A 17838-nucleotide genomic window follows, 5' to 3' on the forward strand; every position below is an offset into this window, starting at 1 on the left:
ACATCGTATTTCCCCTTTCATTCCTCCACCTCAAAACAGTGGATGAGTTCCATGGAGTTGGGGTGCTTTTGGGGGGGAGGAAGACAGAGGGGGCGTCCTCCCTTTATCAGTGTTTCTAAGCATGGTTTTATGCAAGGGTCAGCAAACTTTTAAAGCAGGGGGCCGGTCCACTGTCCTTCAGACCTTGTGGGGGGGGGGGGGAGACTATTAAAAAAAATAATTAATGAATTCCTATGCCCCACTAATAACCCAAAGATGCATTTTAAATAAAAGCACACATTCTACTCATGTAAAAACATGCTGATTCCCGGACCATCCGCGGGCTGGATTTAGAAGGCGATTGGGCCAGATCCGGCCCCCAGGCCTTAGTTTGCCTACCCATGGTTTTATGGATCTCTCTCTTTTTTTTAATGAAAGTGCGTCTTAGAAATTTGTAATAACTTGGAAAAAAACTGGCTGGCTGTTGGGTTTCCTGGGGCCTCCCATCCAAAGAGGACACATTATTTTATTATTTTTACATTTATACGCCACCTTCTCCTCCAAGGAGCTCAAGGTATGATTCTCCCCCTCCCTCATTTAATCTCCCACGTCAACCCTGTGAGGTAGGTTAGGCTGAGAGGCAGTGACTGGCCCAAGGTCACCCAGGGAACTTCATAGCTGAGCGAGGATTTGAACCCAGATGTCTCCCAGGTCCTAGTTTTTGACACTCTAACCACCCCACCCCACACTGGCTCTCTTCCATTGGCATCTGTAGAAATTACAGGTTTTGTGTGCTAGGCGTACAGGGAGACATTGGCAGGAGCAATTCTCAACACTTGCTTCATTCTCCTAAAAATTATGGAGGAGGAGGTCAGTGGCCCAACCGATTCCCCCGTAAATCATCTCCTTTCAAACAAATGGATCGACAGAAGTTGACCGGTTTTCACAAATCACTGGAAATGGGTTGGAATGAGCTTTTGATTTAGCATCTGTTTAATATACAAAGTGAGAACCCAATTCTTCTTCCCCTCGTTGGCAGCTCTCACTGCCTTCCTGCCTGGGCTCCTCGTACTGCAAGAGATTTATGTCAAAAGAGACGGCCATCCTTTTTATGTGCCTCGACGCTGCCATTCTCGGATGTCATTCTCCAACTTCAGTGAAATGCTTCTCCAGCATTTCACTGTATCTGAAGAAGTGTGCATGCACACGAAAGCTCATACCAAAACAAAAACTTAGTTGGTCTTTAAGGTGCTACTGAAGGAATTTTTTTTTATTTTACTTCGATCCAGACCAACACGGCTACCTACCTGTAACCATTCTCCAACTTCCTTTGCGAAGAAAGGGGGGAAGTCTGCAACAATGGCGGCTTTTCCAGGGAATAAAATGTTTTAATGGTTTTGTCAAAGTTTCTGTTTAAAAAAGCAGTTTCCTCCCCTTCCTTTTGCCTTCTGAGTGCTTCTTCACACAGCCCACAATCTGCTCATGTTTTCCAACTCTTCCAGCACATCTTTGTGCTCTGGATATGCATATTGCATATTGCTTTCTCTTCATTGAACTACAGAACACCCTCCCGCAGGAAGGAGTTGGGATTTCTAAAACTCAGCATGAGTTTCTCAAAAATAAGGCATGCCAGACCAATCTGATTTCATTCTTTCTTTTGATGGAATTACAAACTTGGTGGATCAGGGGAATGCTGTGGATATAGTGTACTGTATCTTGATTTCAGTAAGGCTTTGGACATGATATTCCCCATGATATTCTCACGAGGAAGCTGGGAAAATGTGGGTTCAACGAGGTGACCGTTAGGTGGATTTGTAGCTGGTTGACTGACCGATCCCAAAGAGGACTCCTTAATGGTTCCTCGTCATCCTGGAAAAAAGTGACAAGTGGGGTGCCGCAGGGTTCTGTCCTGGGCCTGTTGTTGTTCAACGTCTTTATAAATGACTTGAATGAAGGAGATGAGGGGATGCTCATCCAATTTGCAGATGACACCAAACTGGGAGGGGTAGCTAACGCTGCAGAAGGCAGAATCAGAATTCAAAATGGCCTTAATGGATTGGAGAACTGGGCACAGGCTAACAAAATGAATTTCAATAGGGACAAACGTAAGGTTCTGCACTTAGGCAGGAAAAGCCAGGTGCACAAATATAGGATGGGGAACACCTGGCTTACTGGCAGTACATGTGAACAGGTCTTGGTGGACCTAAGTGTGCCCAGAGTCTTGGCGCATTGCTGAGCCTGATCCAATCTTTCTCTTTCACAAGGCTGCTTCCCACCCCTCTGAAAGACGCGGTCGAGGTCGCCATGTGGAGAAGGTGCTACAATATGCAGGAAGTGAACTCGGCGCTCAGTAAGATCCAGCTGGTGGGGTATTCCCAGAAAATAGTGAGTATCCATGGTCATGTCCTGCTTTTTGTAGGATGCGGGGAGGCATAGTAAGGTGGTCACCTGCCCTGTGACCTGATGGCAAAGGGCAGGTAACAAATCTGAAAATATCATAGAATCATAGAGTTGGAAGAGACCACAAGGGCCATCCAGTCCAACCCCCTGCCAAGCAGGAAACACCATCAAAGCATTCTTGACATATGTCTGTCAAGCCTCCGCTTAAAGACCTCCAAAGACGGAGACTCCACCACACTCCTTGGCAGCAAGTTCCACTGTCAAACAGCTCTTACTGCCAGGACGTTCTTCCTAACGTTTAGGTGGAATCTTCTTTCTTGTAGCTTGAATCCATTGCTCCATGTCCGCTTCTCTGGAGCAGCAGAAAACACCCTTTCTCCCTCTTCTATATGGCATCCTTTTATATATTTGAACATGGCTATCATATCACCCCTTATCACCTTCTCTTCTCCAGGCTAAACAAAATATGCGTAAAATAAAATCGTACGTTGGGAAATACTTTCTGGAATTCTTCCATGTGTTGTTTTTCTCCTCTCCTCCCCAACAGGAGCTGTTTGGTGCAGTCCAGGTCTCCCCTCTCAGTTCCGGTTATGCCCTTGGCAGCTCCAACTGGATCATCCAGTCGCATTACGAGAAGGTTTCCTACGTCTCGGGATCCTCGCTCCTCACGACGCACCCGCAGGTACGACGCCCTCCCAGAACTCTGAGGTTTCACCTTCCGTACGGGGTGGCGTTCTCCTTCCTCAACACAGCTTGTCTACTGCGCATGCGCAACTCCATAGCTCCTCGATCTTGTGCGGCAGGAGTGAGCCCATTGGATTGGCTGCAACTGATAGGAGCTGGAGTTTGACAACAGCCAGTGAACAGATTAGGGACAGCTCTGAGCAGGGCCGGATTTAGGTTTGATGAGGCCCTAAGCTACTGAAGGTAATGGGGCCCTTTATATGTCCAGCTGTCCTTTGTCAACAACAAATGGTCACTGGTTTTTGTGTTGAATTCATGCTATACTGTACAGTAATTTATAGACCTAAAGCCATTTGCACCTGTTGCCCTGCAACCAGTCCATGCAGAATGTCAGCACCCTATATATAGAAAGGAGCAAAGCAGTGATATTTTAGGGAGCAGGCTAGCAGGCGGGGCCCATTCCTTACATCAGGGGTCAGCAAAGATTTTCAGCAGGGGCCCTGTCCACTATCCCTCACACCTTGTGGGGGACCAGACTATATATATTTGCAGGGGGGGGGGTTGAACGAATTCCTATGCCCCACAAATAACCCAGAGATGCATTTTAAATCAAAGGACACATTCTACTCATGTAAAAACACGCTGATTGTCCGCGAGCCAGATTGAGAAGGCGATTGGGCCGGATCCAGCCCCTGGGCCTTAGTTTGCCTACCCATAACTTACATCATACCGTGTTTCCCCTTTTTTAAGACACCGTCTTATTACTTTTTTTTCTCAAAAAACCACAGGGTGGCTTATTTTTGGTGGGGTGTCTTACTGGTATTTTTATTATGAGTCTGAGGGAAGGGAGGTGTGTGCGTCCCTGGCCCAGCCCTCTCTCCCCGGCCCTGGGATGTTCGCAAAGGGCTGCTCTCTCTCTCCTCCAAGGTGGGGACTCACTTAATAGCAATCTGCTACACTGGAGCTTCTTAAATCTAAACCAGTATAATGGAATCTATCTGTGTGATACAGTCCTAGCAGTAGCCTATACGTAAAAGCAAATAAGAATCTCTACTAGCCAGCTGCCCAAGACTTAAGTTCCAACAATGTAACACTTTGTAGTGCTAAAATAAAAAAAATCCTTCAGTAGCACCTTAAAGACCAACTAAGTTTTATTTTGGTATGAGTCTTTAAGGTGCTACTGAAGGAATTTTTTTATTTTACTTCGACCCAGACCAACACGGCTACCTACCTGTAACCAGAACTTTGTAGTGCTATCACTGATAGCAAAGAAGCTACCTGCTGAGAACAAAGAAGCCAGCTAAACAGCAATTAAGATTGCTGACTTGGTAAATGGTAGCAATTAAGAAGCAATTGAGCTAGCAAGGTAAAATTTTGTGGGTAAAGGAAGCTAGGACCGGCAGTTTAACTTTTGTGCTCACAAACAGCAAGAAGGAAAAAGTCCTTAATTTTTTTAAAAAAGTCCCCAAGGCAAGGACTGCGATCCAGACTACTTACAAATCCTTAAAGGGGCAGCTCCACAGACAAGCAAGCATAAGGTAGAAAGGAAGGCTGCAAGGAGACAACAATCAGACACAGGAGACTGCCGTCAAGAGGAAATCAACAGGCAACTCATGGGTGGACGCATAGAATGGAAGGGAAAGGTGGAGGGAAGCGAGAGGTGGGTTCTGTGTGTGTGTGAGAGAGAGAGACAGAGAGACAGAGAGACACAGACGCGCACACGGAGATCTCTCCCTTAAAGGGAAAACAGCCTTTGCATTCAATCGCTCCTCTCCCGTCAAGAGGAAATCAACAGGCAACTCATGGGTGGACGCATAGAATGGAAGGGAAAGGTGGAGGGAAGCGAGAGGTGGGTTCTGTGTGTGTGAGAGAGAGAGAGAGAGAGAGAGAGACAGAGAGACAGAGGACACAGACGCGCACACGGAGATCTCTCCCTTAAAGGGAAAACAGCCTTTGCATTCAATCGCCCCTCTCCCGTCAAGAGGAAATCAACAGGCAACTCAGGGGTGGGCGCATAGAATGGAAGGGAAAGGTGGGGGGAAGCGAGAGGTGGGTGCTCTCTCTCTCTCTGTGTGTGTGTGTGTGTGAGAGAGAGAGAGAGAGAGAGAGAGAGAGAGAGAGAGAGAGAGAGAGAGAGAGAGACGCAGGGGGCGGGGGGAGAGAGAGAGACAGACGCGCTCACGGAGGTCACGAGGCTTCGGCAGCCAACAGCTACGGCTCTTCAGTGCATTTTTACAAGCTTTTAAAGGAAATACGTGTCTGTGGAGCGACAGCAAAATGGAGATATTTTTAAGGGGGGGTTGGCTGGCGGGAGGGGGGTTATTGCTACTGGGTGAAGGGTCTATCAGTATGTCTTATTTTCGGGGTATGGCTTGTATCGCGCAATTGCTTAGAAATCCTGCTATGGCTTATATAATGACTACGTCTTAAAAAAGGGGAAACACGGTAGGAGCCTACACAACACATAATAATAATAATTTATTATTAATACTCCGCCCATCTGGCTGGGTTTCCCCAGCCACTCTGGGCGGCTTCTAACAGAGCATTAAAATGCAATAATCTATTAAACATTAAAAGCTTCTCTAAACAGGGCTGCCTTCAGATGTGTCCTAAAAGTCTGGTAGTTGTTTTTCTCTCTGACATCTGGTGGGAGGGCTTTCCACAGGGTGGGGGCCACCACTGAGAAGGCCCTCTGCCTAATTACCTGTAGCTCTGCTTCTCGCAGGGAGGGAACCTCCAGAAGGTCCTCGGTGCTGGACCTCAGTGTCTGGGCTGAATGATGGGGGTGGAGACGCTCCTTCAGGTATGCTGGACTGAGGCCGTTTAGGGCTTTCAAGGTCAGCACCAACACTTTGAATTGTGCTCGCAAATGTAAAGGTAAAGGTAAAGGGACCCCTGACCATTAGGTCCAGTCGTGACCGACTCTGGGGTTGCGGCGCTCATCTCGCGTTATTGGCTGAGGGAGCCGGCGTACAGCTTCCAGGTCATGTGGCCAGCATGACAAAGCCGCTTCTGGCAAACCAGAGCAGCACACGGAAACGGTGTTTACCTTCCCGCTGTAGCGGTCCCTATTTATCTACTTGCACTTTGACGTGCTTTCGAACTGCTAGGTTGGCTCGGAAATGTACTGGGAGCCAAAACACTGTTGCTGTATGTAGGTTTTATTTTATTTGTTTTCTAGCTTATATTTTGGAAATGTACATCCAGTTTTTCCCCTTTAAATTTTTTTTGGGCCCCCAGGAGAGTGGGGCCCTAAGCTATAGCTTGTTAAGCTTATACGTAAATCTGGCACTGGTTGTCTGCTAAGCAGGGATCCCGTTCCCGCGCCCTCTTGAAGAAAGCAGCACACATTGTCTTTCCCACTTCCCTTGGAGGTGCAGGGCCCTGCAGCAGAAGAGGCAGCGGCAAGAAAGTCCTGGAATCGTAGAGTTGTATAGTTGGAGGGAACCCATAGGGTCATCTAGTCCAACCTCCTACCATGCAGGAATCACAGCTAAAGCATCCCTGAGAGACTTTTCCAAGGAAGGAGAGTCCACCACCTTCTCAATGAGTCCCTTTAAAACCTTTTAACATAGTCCTTTCGATGTAACCTGAGCCCATTGCAAAATATCAAAGAAGAGATACGGCGTCCTGCTTTTTCATTAAGAAAAACAACCGGTTGCATATTAATAACAGGCCAGGTATTAATAATGCGATTACCTTCCCAGTTTAAGGCACCTATGAAAGCCCCACAGATTCTCTGCGCCCGCTTCCCCTCCCTCCCCCTTTTTATTTATTATTTAAACGCCACATATTTCAACTCCGCAATATCTGAAGGCGGCTTCCAGGCTACATCTATATCGCCCCTTGAATTATCTTTTTTTTCTCGAAGGGATGATGGCTTAACTGGCTGCCAACTCGTCCACCCCGCTTGTCTAAGGGCAAACTCTTCAAAGTGCTATAGATGTAATTTCCAGTAAATTAATTCTCACAAGATCCATAATTTCCCTCCACGCCCCCCCCCCCAGAAAGACAGCCACATCTTTGGATGGGCTGATGGATTCGGCAGGCAGAGCTCTGAGCTACAATCGCTGCCTGTCGCAGACTAGGGAAAGCAGCCATGCCCAGTTTTTGTCCTTGGATTTTTTTTTTTTTAGGGCAAAAAGTGTGATTTGGCAGAGGGGTGGGGCATCCAAATAGGTCCTGCCTCTTCCCTTCTCTTTTTTGTAGAGTGTTCACCAGCTGTTTGCAGCTGTAACAGCAGGTTTTGCCTTTCTAGAGCCAGCCAGTTTCAACAAGAGAGACAGCGGTCGCATAGTGGTTAGAGTGCTGGACTAGGACCCAGGAGACCAGGATTTGAATTCCCACTCGGCTATGAATCTCACTGGCTGACCTTAGGGATAGTCACGCTGGCCCTTAGCCTAACCTACCTCGCAGGGTTGTTGCAGGGAATTAAATGAGGGAGAGCAAGCCGCTTTGAACTCGGTGGAGGGAAAATGGTGGGATAGAAATGCAAAAACAGAGTCCAGTCTCCACCCAGACAAGGAAAAGGCAATATCAGAGTCGAAGGACACAATCCAGACATCTCCATCACCACAAATGTGTCTGGTTCTTGTTTTGAAAAGCCTTCTAAGCTGAGGTTTCCACGTTCTGCTGCAGAAAGAAGCCTAGCACAAGGGGATTCTTCCGCTGTGGTTCCTGTGTCACGGGGTTGGACTAGATGACCCTGGGGGTGCCCTTCCAACCCTACAACTCTGTGTTTCTAACGAAGGCTAGAGAACCAGTGTAGCTGGGCGTAGGGAGAGGGAGAGAGACCTCTGAGCGAGCTTTCAAAAAACAACAACAGACAAATGAAATGCCTGTCATCCAAAAATGCCAATAAGACAGTAAAAGTAATATTGAACCTGCCCGTGGAAAATATATGTAATGATTATGCCGGTATTCAATAGTCATAATTTCATCTTCCGTTGAGTTGAGGGGGGCTGGCATTGATTCACTGCGGAGAACTTTAAAAGACTTTCGGCCAAACTTCTGATCTGCTCTCACTCCGACCTCCTCCCAGTTGTCAAAGTCAGGCTTTCTTTTCTGAGCCAAGAGTCTTTATTTTTCTGCCCCTGTGCTGTTGAGTGGCTGTGGTCTTATTTTTGTGTTTATACATTGTAAAACACCCTGTGACCCTCGGATGAAGGGCGGTAGAGGCAACAGGGATTTTTGTGCCAAAATTAAACAAACAGGCTGTGGCTACGAGCATGCAATTGATTGTGTTTCTGGAGCGGATTTAGGACAAGAGACGGTCTTTTTCAATGTAGCCCCCTCCCAGCTATGGAGTACTCTCCCCAGTGAAGGCCCACCTTGCACCTGGCCAAGACTTTCCCCTTCCCCCCAGGCATTTGTTGAGCTGTGATGGCTGAGACTCGTAGAATTGGAAGGGACTCTAGAGGTCATCTAGCTCAACCCCCTGCATGCAGGCTTGTCAAGGCCCATGTGCTGCTGATATCCTTGCTGTTGCTGCTGGAACAGGACTCTGGACTAGAAGGGCCTTTGGCCTGACCCAGCTAGGTTCGCCTTAACGTTATTCCTGTGCATCCATGGCCAAGAGATGGAATCTGTTCCCCACCAGCCTGCAGTGATGGGCACCAATGTGAATAACTTTTAAAGACGATCCCTGGGACTGTGTTCAGCCTCCAAATGCTGCCTTTGTATGCCAGTCGCTGGAAGTGGTACATGCTCTAGTTATCTCTTGCTTGGACTACTGCAGTGCGCTCTACGTGGGGCTCCCTTTGAAGGTGACCCAGAAACTACAACTAATCCAGAATGCAGCAGTTAGACTGGCGACTGGGAGCGGCCCCTGAGACCATATAACACCGGTCCTGAAAGACCTACATTGGCTCCCAGTTCGTTTCCGAGCACAATTCAAAGTGTTGGTGCTGACCTTTCCATCCCTAAACGGCCTCGGCCCAGTATACCTGAAGGAGCATCTCCACCCCCATCGTTCAGCCCAGACACTGAGGTCCAGCTCCGAGGGCCTTCTGGCAGTTCCCTCCCTGCAAGAAGTGAGGTTACAGGGAACCAGGCAGAGGGCCTTCTCGGTGGTGGCGCCCGCCCTGTGGAACGCCCTCCCATCAGATGTCAAGGAAATAAACAACTATCTGACTTTTAGAAGACATCTGAAGGCAGAGCTGTTTAGGGAAGTTTTTAATGTTTGATGTTTATGCATGTTTTTAATATTCTGTTGGGAATCGTCCAAAGTGGCTGGGGAAACCCAGCCAGATGGGCGGGGTTTAAATAATAAATTATTATAATAAAAGGGGAGACTGGTCCCATTAAGGATCTGGCTGGTCCCTGTGAGAAAAGGATGCTGGGCGAGACACGCCCATTTGACCTGCTCCATCATCTTCTGCGTGCATTGAGGATCGCGATGCCTCTAACTCTCCACTTTTGTCCTCTTTGCAAGATGCCCGGAGTCTATTTTGGTTTAGAATTGGGCGGCTAATAATAAATAAATATAAAAATATAAAAAGGGCATGTAGGTGGGTATCCACTTTTCTCCGAAACCGCTTGACCGATTGCGTTCAAATTTGGACACAACCTCACATGCGAATACGCGAATAATCTTATACAGTTTGCTAAGACAGATGTCTAAGCAAGACCTGAGGCAGGTAAAGCAGGTAAAACCCACTGTTTCCAGAACAGACAACCGGGGATGCTGGGAGCACAGGAGAGGTTGCAAAACAGTGCCCTCTAGTGACGGCTACACTGGTACTGCACCTAGGAAAGCTTCCCTCTCCACAACAGCTCGACTCTGCTTCTGCTTTGCAGACTGGGCCAAGTGGAGGTGGGGGCTCTTCTGGGTGGTGGATGGGGCGGGATAGGTCATGGGGCGGGACAGGGTGGGGCCAAACACAGGGATGAGCCGGGGCTGGGGGAAGGAGGGTTTGGGATAGCTCATGGGTCGGGACAGGGTGGGGGCAGTCACAGGGATGAGCCACAGCAACGCGTGGCTGGGCCAGCTAGTAATAAATAAACAAACAAGCTCGCTCTCTCGGACGTTCCCTTTCAGCCCATGGACCAAGCTTCCCTGAAAAACAGCGATGTCCTCATCCTGACTGGCCTCACCCAGATTCCCACCGCAAATCCTGATGGCATGGTGGGAGAATTCTGCAGTAACCTTGGTAAGGCGGCCGTGGGTGGGGTATGTGGGGGGGGGCAGCAATGGCCGTGTTGCTGCTGGTTGGGTTGGGGTCCTGTTGCGCCTGCTTGCTTTATAATCTGACTCATAACCCCCATGTGGGAAACTGCTCCAAGATTCCCGGAACAGAAGTAACGGCTTGACTCCCTCTCCCTCTCCCTGGCATAAAAACTAGCAGTTGAGATTTTTTACGATGTGCCTTTGCCTCTCTCATTAATACAGTAAGTGCTTTTGAGAGATGCAAGTTGTACCTTTCGGAAGGCGGCTGCAAGGGGGGGGGCACCCGGTTTTGGAACGGAACGGGCATAATGAGATTGAATCGCCCGCTCTCGTTGGCTTGCTTAAGTGGCTGGCTTCGTTGCCAGCAGTTTGTGTTTCGACAAGGCTCTCCAATCGGCAGGTGTCCCCTGCCGCTTCCTGGCTGCCTCTTAGCCAGTTTCACATCTTCGCGTGTGCTTTGTTAAAAGCCAGCCTCCCATTTCTCGAAAGCCGCAGTCATCGCCAATAATAATAATAATAATAATAATAATAATAATTTATTATTTATACCCCGCCCATCTGGCTGGGTTTCCCCAGTCACTCTGGGCGGCTTCCAACCGAATATTAAAACGGTACAGGATTAAACATTAAAAACTTCCCTAAACAGGGCCGCCTTCAGTTGTCTTCTAAAAGTAAAATAATTACTTATTGCCTTGACATCTGCTGGGAGGGCGTTCCACAGGACAGGTGCCACTACCGAGAAGGCCAACACCTGGCGACCCAAAAGCCTGTGCAAGGCAGCGGCAGTGCAGCCCACAAGCTTGGACTGGCCTTACATAGAACCATAGAATGGTAGAGTTGGAAGGGACACCAACGGTCATCTAGTCCAACCCCCTGCAATGCAGGAATAAATGGCCAGCTGATTGCGTATCACGGCTACCGATAGCCAAGCTGAAAATGGTGGTTTTCAAAACAGTGACAGGGATTGGGCTAAGTGACCCTTTGGGTCCCTTCCAGCTCTACATTCCATGAAGACCCTAACCCTCCTCTTGTCCAGGATCCCTGCATGAAGTTAAGCTCAGTCCTGGGCTCCCCCCCCCCATATCCAAGCTTGGAGCAAGAGAGCTCAGTAGCAGAGTGCAAGCTTTGAATGCAGAATTTCTGGTGTCAATAGATATTCAATCGATGGTGTAGATATTAATATTGCGCAGCTTGAAATGATTAGATGCCTAGAAACTGACTCCTCTTGGAATAAACATTTGTTTGATGCAAAACTTCATTTGCAGAACTTTCTTCAAAACAGAACAAAAAAAAAACACCACCCCAGTAAATGATACTTCTAAATAATTCCATAATTACATTGTGCTGTTCAGCACGGGCTCATCGCCTTAGAAATAAAAGATAATTCCAGACCAACCTCCTAAAAGCATAGGTCTCTCTCTTCCTTCAGCCTCCATTTTGCCTGGATCTGTATTCACTCCCTTCAGGAGAGTCTCAGAGCCTGAGAACAAAAAGCCAAAGGCCTTTCAAGGTGGCCAGTTTGCCATTCAGTAGCGTCTCATGGGATCTAAGGTTAAACATACATGGGTTAGCTAGCAGAAAGCTCTTAGTATACAGCTGTGGAATTTCCCCATGTTAAACCTTTTCAGCAATACACACAGGTGTTCTCCATTTCATTGTCAATTAAACCATTATACTTGACAAACGCTAGGGAAGACTCCCTGGCTAAAACTCCTGCCAGTCACGGGAGACCCATTGGCCTGGCTCTGTATAAGGTACTTTTCTTCCCTAAAATGACATCAAGGCCACAATGCTTCTGAATACCAGTTTCATTGAATCCTGCTTCAATGGCCTTAAACACTCTTGGGTATTTTGTCGGATTGTGACCCTCGGTTTTATCAGGCTGCTATTATAAACAGGTGTGTTGCCTTTTAAGGTTTGTGTTTTTGTTTTGTATTTTGTATTTCCCTGGATGGCTTTTAAGTGCTGTTCGAATTTTTCTGGTCCAATTGGATTTCTTCTGTTTAAATTGAGACTTTGATTTAAGTTAATAGTTTTTTCTTATTTTGGACCCTTGTCCCTCTTTGCATATAGCAGAGGTTTCCAACCTTTTTGGGTCCACGGCTCCCTTGACCAACTTCATTCTTTCTGCGGCCCCCCTGGGGGGCTCAGGAGCCCAGTTATGTCACCCCTTGCCTGCAGAGCCGGCAGCCCCTCACCCTTTTTTGAACACCCTCCCTTGTGGAGTGTTCCCTCAGTCTCCTCTCCTCCAGGCAAATTCAGCTGCTGCCCCTGGTCTCTGAGCTGTCCCCCCTGCCCCAAAGTGAGCTGGCACCAGGGCTGCCCGCGGCACCCCTGCCATCATTCAAGGCACCCCGAGGTGCTATGGCACACGGGTTGAAAACCACTGGCATGTAATAATTGTATCCCCTGCTGATTGTATCCCCTGCTGATTGTATCCCCTGCTGATTGTCGTGGACGTTGGTGAAGACGATAAAATGCACAGCACAGGAAAAGGGATGTTCTGCCCCCAAGCCAGTGTAACTAAACCCAAAAGACGTCAGTGGGTTCAGAAGCTTTAAACAATGCGAAATGCTTCTACATGCCATAGAAAGATGAAGTACAATTTTAATCCACCTTCAAAATATGGAAATGTAATCAAAGCAGATAAAATTACAAAGATGGTCCAAAAACAAATTGACTTTGCTATTCAGGTCAAAGCCTGATCCAGCTCTCCATATCGACCAATAGATGACTGCAAAATTTGTCAGAGGCCAGTAGTCAAAACAGATCAGATTACAAATGGGATATAATAACAAATAGACTTGCCAAAGCATGATCAAAATCCTTATATGACTAATAGATGACTACAAAATTTGCCAAAGGCCCAACACACTTTGACCCAATTGGTCTTACTCAGCAATCAGGAGAAAATTATTAGATGCAACTTGGTCACAGAGAATTGGTTAGTCTGTCGAGACCTTAAAGTGACAATATCCCTTTCATTTACATCTACAAAATGAATCTCTCTCTCTCTCTCTCTCTCTCTCTTTGATGGTTTATAGGGAGACATAGCAACAGCTGGTATTACATATTTAGAATTAACTAGCAAATTAATTTTCACCATCAGAAAAGCTGTTAATTGTCAAGCTGTATGATGCCGTGGGTGTGAACAGCATCACTTAGCTGCTTGAAATGTGCCTTGGGAGGGCAAGGTTATCAGTGGCTATTAGCTGTCATGGAAATGTTCTCCTTCCACTGTCAGAGGGTTGTGGGTTTGAGCCCCACGTTGGGCAAGATATTCCTGCATTTCCAGGGGTTGGACTAGATGACCCTTGTGGTCCCTTCCGATTCTGTGACGAGAAGCTGAGAATAAAGTTTCCTAGGTGCTGAATTCCTTTCAATGTCATTTCTGTTCCTGGAACCCTTTGAGAGGGTATATTTGTGCTACCTTGGCTATTTAATGCACACCACGTGACTTGGCTCACTTCCTCGAGTCGTCTGTTGGCATTCTGATGGTGGCACTGTTGTCGTCTGGATTATATCATTTGCTGGGAAGGGCCTTGTAAGCCCACACCTCAGAGCCAGGGTTAGACAATGTGGTGCCCACCAGATGTTGCTGGACTCCCTTCAGCCATACCTGGCATGACCCCAGTGTTCAGGGATGCTGGGAATTGTAGTTCAACAACAACTGCACCTCACCACCTTGGCTACAGAGCCTTAGAAGATCAGAGCATTTTCTGCCGGTTTTTCCTTCGTGGTTCTCAGGATCTGCCTCCATGCCCAGTTGAGTATCAGAATTTTATCCCCCCCCCCCCCCCAAGGAGTTGGCATGAGATGCTTCTGGTTTCTCTTGTTTGTGTTTTGCTGCCAGAGAGCTGTAAATGCTCCCAACTTGCAATTTTTTCACATTTTGGAGCTCTTCTGCCCTCTTCAGGAAAAGGATGTAACTACATTGGAACAGACCAGATTGTTGTTGTTTAGTCATTTAGTCGTGCCCGACTCTTCGTGACCCCATGGACCAGAGCACGCCAGGCACTCCTGTCTTCCACTGCCTCCCACAGCTTGGTCAAACTCATGTTCGTAGCTTCGAGAACACTGTCCAACCATCTTGTCCTCTATCGTCCCCTTCTCTTTCCCAACATCAGGATCTTTTCTAGGGAGTCTTCTCTTCTCATGAGGTGGCCAAAGTATTGGAGCCTCAGCTTCAGGATCTGTCCTTCCAGTGAGCACTCAGGGATCATTTCCTTCAGAATCCAACAGACCAGATAGGTAAAGGTAAAAGGACCCCTGGCCATTAGGTCCAGTCGCAGAAGACTCTGGGGTTGCGGCGCACATCTCGCTTTATTGGCCGCGGGAGCCGGCATACAGCTTCTAGATCATGTGGCCAGCATGACAAAGCTGTTCCTGGCGAACCAGAGCAGCACACGAAAATGCCGTTTACCTTCCCACCAGAGTGGTACCTATTTATCTACTTGCACTTTAACGTGCTTTCGAACTGCTAGGTTGGCAGGAGCTGGGACTGAAGCTCACCCCGTCGCGGGGATTCGAATCGTCGACCTTCTGATCAGCAAGCCCTAGGCTCTGTGGTTTAACCCACAGCGCCACCCATCTTCAAATGTCTTAAAGGAAGAGGGAACATGGAAGAGGGAACATGTTTGTCACATGGAAGAGGGAACATGTTTGTTTTCTCCTGCTCTGGAGGGTAGGACTCAAACCAATGGCTTCAAGTTGCAAGAAAGGAGATTCCGACTAAACATCAGGAAAAACCTTCTGACAGTTTGTGACAGCGGGAATTCTCTTTCTCGGGAGGCGGTGGACTCTCCTTCCTTGGTGTTTTTTAAGCAGAGGTTGGAGGGCCATCTGTCATGGATGCCTTAGCCAAGATTCCTGCATTACAGGGGGTTGGACTAGATGACCCGTGGTGCCCCTTCCAGCTCTAAGATTCTGTGATCAGCACACAGGATGACATTGTCACGACTGTGTGGCTTTTCAGATGTGAGGAATTATATTACAGCATTCTAGTGATGTCATAAACCTAAATCCTTTTTGTTTGTTTTTTGTCCCCAGGCCTAGATGCAATTCCCCCCCACCTTTTATTGCATTTCCAAATGCTTAATTTCAAGTGAGAAGGTTAAAGTAGCAAAGGCGTGATTCTATTTGAATCGTCTCTTTTCTTTCCGCACTCGAAAACGACGACATGTTAGTGTTGATATTACTGCTGCCTCTTTTAAACGTCATCGCTTGCTGTGTCCGGATATCGATTTGCTGTTTTGGTGTGTGTTTTATCATTATTATAATTCATATTGCAACCCGCTTGGGTTGAGGAGCAGAGGTGGCAAATGTTTAAAAGGAATAATGGGGAAAGAACGAAGGAGAGATGCAGAGATATCCCTTCTTTAATGTAACAGTAGACAGGATATTAAACTGCCACCCCCTGGATCTCGAGGGAACACGGTGCTCTGAAAATATTGGTGCAATGCGTGTGTAACAGCAGCAGGTGTGTTTTGTTTAAAGGACAATTGCAGCATTTGAAAAGGCAAGGTTGCCAACTTACCATATGTCCAGGAATTCCCGGACATGGCCTCTTTTGCAGGTCCAGGAGGAATTTTACATTTTAGAGCAAATGTCCTGGATTTGGGGTGTGTGTGTGTGTGTTTTGGTCTTTTTAAAATGTGCATGGGTGACTCTGGGTTCTGGCTCCGGTGTGGGCGATTTGGGCTCGGATTTTGTGTCCGGCTTTTTACCTCTTGAAATATGGCAACTCTAGGAAAAAAGGCGAGGAAAAGGAATTGCAAATGAAGCAGCGAAGATCTCTGCTGTGTGAATTCTCATTTGGAATTCCGTGTGCAGTTCTGGTCTCTCTCCATCTTGAAAAATGATCTAGTAAAAAAGTACGAAAGGACCAGGAGATTGAAACCTGCCAGGGAATATGGAAACCAGTCCATTGGGAAGGCCGGTTAAGTGTTTTGGACAATGGAGCAATTGAAAGCACCTAGACGTGTAACCCTTGTTTTATTTTTCTTATGTTCTTCTTTATTTATTACATTTTACTTATTAAACTCACCTCTGAATGCTGTCAGCTACTGTAAGCATTTTGTGCAGACGTTTGGCATATTTATATGAAGGCCAATGGGAAGATGTCCCAAAGCTGGCAATATTACTTAAATTTCTGCATATTCCATAAGTTTTTGTATCCATTCTTCCTTCACTGGGACTTCTGCTTCTTTCCATTTTGGGGCAAGTAACATTCTTGCCGCTGTAGTCGCCTACATGAATAGGTTTCTATACAGCTAAGGTAGTTCTGTCCCTACAATTCCCAAAAGAAAAGCTTCTGTTTTTTGTTTGCTTGTTTACCAAAGGTCATTTTAAACATCCTTTTCATTTCATTATATATCATTTCCCATTTTTTAAAGGAATAGGATATGAGTTTGTCGGGAGGGACAACATAAACAATGGGGCAGGGGATATTATAGAGCAGCCTTCAATAACCTGGCGCCCTCCAGATGTTTTGTACTACAACTCCCATCATCCCAAGGAGAGCACAGTGTACACAACACTTTTTTTGTTTTGTTTTGTTTTGTTTTTAAAAAAGAGGTGTCTGTACTCTGAACCATTGAGCGCCATTGAAAAAGAAAACTGAATAGTTATTATTGTCTCTTCCCCATCCACTCACTCAAAAACATGTCCTTGCTCTTTGTTAAGCTATGACCGTCCGGAATGGGGGGAACGTTCTGGTCCCCTGCTACCCGTCTGGCGTGATCTATGACCTCCTCGAGTGCCTGTACCAGTACATCGATTCTGCTGGCCTCTCCAATGTTCCCTTCTACTTCATTTCGCCGGTGGCAAACAGCTCCCTCGAGTTTTCCCAGATCTTTGCTGAGTGGTAAGTGTCGGCAGCAAAGAGGTACACACACACACACACCAGGCATGGCTGCGTGGACGGGGGCACCTCCGACACAGGAAGAAAGAGGGCGGTACGGCAAAGCTACTACAGTGGTACCTTGGTTCTCAAACTTAATCCGTTCCAGAAATCCATTCCAAAACCAAGGCACGCTTTCCCATAGAAAGGAATGCAAAATGGATCGATCCGTTCCAGACTTTTAAAAGCAACCCCTAAAACAGCAATTTAACATGAATTTTGCTATCTAACCACACCATTGCTCCCTAAAAATGAAAGCAATAAACAATGTCCTGCAGTCACACAATCAATCCATCAGTAGCTGAACTGGGTTCCACACAGTCACCAAAGAAAAAAAGAGCCACAAAAACAAAAAAACAAAATAAGTGGCAAAAACAGACAGACCTCAGCGTAACACTCAAAACGGAAGCGTAACACTCAAAACGGAGCACGTTCGGCTTTCGAAAAAAATGTGCAAGCTGGAAAGCTTACTTCCAGGTTTGTAGTGTTTGGGTTCCAAGTTGTTTGAGTACCAAGGCATTTGAGAACCAAGGTACCACTATATTCTGAAAAATGTTTTTTTTATAGGATAGGGGAATGGTTTTCGACCAGTGTGCCATGGCACCCTGGGGTGCCTTGAAGGATGGTCAGGGTGCAGAGGGCAACACTGGCCTCTGTCCCTCTTTCTTTCCCTCCCTTCCTCCGATTCCTTTTCACGTCTCTGCCT

At 47.0% G+C, this 17838-nt stretch overlaps 1 protein-coding gene across 2 annotated transcripts in view; it reads left to right on the forward strand.

Annotated features, from left to right (window-relative positions):
- INTS9 (integrator complex subunit 9) overlaps positions 1-17838 on the forward strand; it is a 61661-nt gene that overhangs the window by 22892 nt on the left and 20931 nt on the right. For both annotated transcript variants that reach the window (XM_035110854.3, XM_035110856.3), the window contains exons 7-10: positions 2244-2364; positions 2927-3061; positions 10103-10214; positions 16916-17096. In XM_035110854.3, coding sequence (XP_034966745.3) covers positions 2244-2364; positions 2927-3061; positions 10103-10214; positions 16916-17096 — 549 coding nt within the window. The remainder of the gene's footprint in view (positions 1-2243; positions 2365-2926; positions 3062-10102; positions 10215-16915; positions 17097-17838) is intronic.

The sequence above is a fragment of the Zootoca vivipara genome, chromosome 3 (assembly GCF_965207765.1).
Source record: "Zootoca vivipara chromosome 3, rZooViv2.hap1.1, whole genome shotgun sequence".
In the NCBI taxonomy this organism is placed as follows: Eukaryota; Metazoa; Chordata; class Lepidosauria; order Squamata; family Lacertidae; genus Zootoca; species Zootoca vivipara.